This window comes from Protopterus annectens, chromosome 3.part1, assembly GCF_019279795.1.
Source record: "Protopterus annectens isolate FY-2018-M chromosome 3.part1, PAN1.0, whole genome shotgun sequence".
NCBI lineage: Eukaryota > Metazoa > Chordata > Ceratodontiformes > Protopteridae > Protopterus > Protopterus annectens.
Genome location: NC_056732.1, coordinates 230,757,907 through 230,760,989, shown reverse-complemented (window position 1 = coordinate 230,760,989; position 3,083 = coordinate 230,757,907). Strand labels below are relative to the sequence as shown.

General features: G+C 40.2%; 1 protein-coding gene across 1 annotated transcript; it reads left to right on the top strand.

The window, feature by feature from the left end:
- The first annotated feature begins 685 nt into the window (after positions 1-685).
- On the top strand, positions 686-2,662 carry LOC122797656 (general transcription factor II-I repeat domain-containing protein 2-like). Its single transcript, XM_044066197.1, has one exon. It carries the CDS (start codon positions 686-688, stop codon positions 2,660-2,662), a length of 1,977 nt encoding a protein of 658 aa, XP_043922132.1.
- Positions 2,663-3,083: the final 421 nt, after the last annotated feature.

The following is a 3,083-nucleotide window of genomic DNA, read 5'->3' as shown; positions in this document are numbered from 1 at the left end:
TGTGTACTACAATAAGTTTTAAACATGCGGAGTTTCGTGACGAAACTATGCATGTTTAAAACTTATTGTAGTACACAACAATCATAACTGAATGCTATAATGTTGGTGATCGCCAACAAAACTGTGTAAACACACAAATAACTTACTAGACCTACTTCTATTCTAGTTTCTTAAAAGCCGGGATATCATCCAAGTTGCAGTTCTCCAGTCCAAACTATTACTTCAGTCAAGTAGCATCTGCCGGATATTAGTTAACGGTTAACTGAAATCACTGCAATGTCATTGCAATAATAAATGAATGAATAAAAATAAGAACACACAATTCTAGTTACTAGACTAGATGCATAAGTAAATGAATGCATAATAAACAATTGAATGCGACCTCATACGGAGAAACGGAAGGGTACATAACTTGATTTATATCCCAAAACTAATACAACACTCCCCTCTAGTGGACAAAAGCCAAAATTACATACAAAATGAATCAAGATAAAACATATACTTAAAATTCAATTAATGGATCCATAGACGAAAAACGCGGTTTCTCCTTGATACAGTGCTTTGTGGTTGCTTACTAGTTGATTTCTTGGTTTTAACTCTAGCGGTGGAGCTACAGAGTTGATCAAGGCAGTACCTGTACAAAACTAAATTAAGGAAAGAAAAATGTTGCCACAGCCCACTGAAAATGACAACACCAAAGAAACGCAAGATAGCAAGTGAGTGTAGAAAATTTCAGACACGGTGGGAAAATGAATACTTCTTTATGGAAGTCAGGGGGAAGTGTGTGTGTTTGATTTGTAATGAGAGTGTCGCAGTGTTGAAGGAGTACAATGTAAGACGACACTACGAAACCAAACATCAGACCTACATGTCTTACACTGGTGTGGAACGAGAACAAAAGGTTAAGCAGATGACAGCTAGCTTGCTAGCTCAACAACAGTATTTTTCCCGTGCCAAAAAAACTCAAGAAAATGCCACAATAGCCAGCTATGAGGTGGCTCAACTCATTGCCCAGCATGGGAAGGCTTTTTCAGATGGTGAATTTGTAAAACAGTGCTTCACTAAAGTTGCAGGAATAATGTACCCAGAAAAAAGTCAAGAATTCGACAGTGTTAGCCTATCAAGGAACACAGTTGTGCAGCGAATAGCCAGCTTTGAGGTGGCTCAACTCATTGCTCAGCATGGGAAGGCTTTTTCAGATGGTGAATTTATAAAACAGTGCCTCACTAAAGTTGCAGGAATAATGTGCCCAGAAAAAAGTCAAGAATTCGACAGTGTTAGCCTATCAAGGAACACAGTTGTGCGGCGAATCGAAGACTTGTCAGCTAACATAAAACATCAACTGGCAGACAAAACATGTGTTTTTGATTTCTACTCCATTGCATGTGATGAGAGTACAGATGCCACAGGTACCGCACAGTTATTAATTTTTTTGCGGGGTGTTGACAATAACTTTTGCATTACGGAGGAGCTGCTTGATCTCACCAGTCTAAATACCACAACAACGGGTAAAGACATTTTTGAAGCTGCATCAAATGCAATTGACAAGATAGGACTTAAATGGGACAAGTTGTGTGGAGTTACAATGGATGGAGCTCCAGCTATGACAGGCCAGTGCAAAGGAATGGCCTCTATGGTGTGCACCAAGGTGCAGGAGAGCGGAGGTGAGGCACTTAAAATGCACTGTATCATCCACCAAGAAGCACTCTGTGCCAAGACAGTACAGCTTAACGATGTGATGAACACTGTTGTGAAAACAGTAAACATAATTCGAGTACAAGCACACTATCACAGAGAATTTCAAGCTTTCTTAACTGACATTGATGCTGAATATGGGGACCTGCTCTACCATTCAGAAGTGTGCTGGCTAAGTCATGGCTCCGTGCTTAGGCGGTTTTATTCTCTGAGATCAGAGATCAACCAGTTTTTGAAAGAAAAGGACCGACCTCTTCACGAGCTGAGTGACCCTTTATGGTTGGCAGACCTGGCATTTTTAGTTGATCTCACTGAACACCTCAACACACTCAACAAAAACCTACAAGGTAAAGACCAACTCATACCACAGCTTCACGCACACATGAAAGCATTCTGTGTGAAGCTCCGACTGTTTGAGGCACAGTTGCACACCTTCAATGTCGCACACTTCCCCACACCATCTGAAATCAGATCTGCATTTCCAAAGGTCGATCTCTCTGGTAAAAAGGGGAAATATGTGTCTGTGATCACATCCCTCCTGACAGAATTTTCTCAGCGCTTCCAAGATTTTTCTACTATTGAGAATGATATCAAGCTGTTTGTGACTCCCTTCATGATAAATGCAGAAAAAGTGGAAGAGAGTCTTCAATTAGAACTTATAGAAATGCAGTGTGATTATTCTCTGAAGAATCAACATCAGCTTCTCTCCTTACCTGACTTCTACCGGAGCTTGGAAGAAGCCAAGTTTCCTCTGATGAGACGCCACACAAAAAGAATGATGAGTCTGTTCGGCTCAACATACATATGTGAACAAACATTTTCTCTGATGATGCTGATCAAAAGCAGATTGAGAACCAAAATTACCAACGACCATCTCTGTGTCATCCTTTGCATCTTAACCACAAAACTGATTCCGGACCTGCCAGCAATCCTGCAGGCCAAAGCGCAACTTCATTGTTCCCACTGAGCGCAACCATGTTCCCGAGTTCAAAATATATTACACGTTCCATGTGTTATTATTAAGCCCTATTACTAATAAATCATTTTATGTTGATATCATTTTTAAAACAAATATTAGTTGATCTGTTAACAATCCAAACTTATTTGCATAACTAGCTTGAAATATCCTATTCATGAAAAGCAGTGTTGTAGGCTGATTGATTTAGTTTACTTGTCTTAAAAAATAAACCAGGTGAGGCAATATAATATATACTTCACCTCGAGTGAGTGGCCCGGCTGTTTGCGTACTTTATCGCATGTGGCCCTTGGTGAAAAAAGTTTGGACACCCCTGACTTAGAGCATGCTTAGCTATACCATTGAGGGAGTGCACAATTTGTCTACCCCAAGAATTACTTTTCTTCCTGAACACCTGCCATTGCTGCATGAA

Bases quoted from the DNA above. Each gene is read 5' to 3' on its own strand.
- LOC122797656 (XM_044066197.1), top strand. From the start codon at position 686: ATGACAACACCAAAGAAACGCAAGATAGCAAGTGAGTGTAGAAAATTT.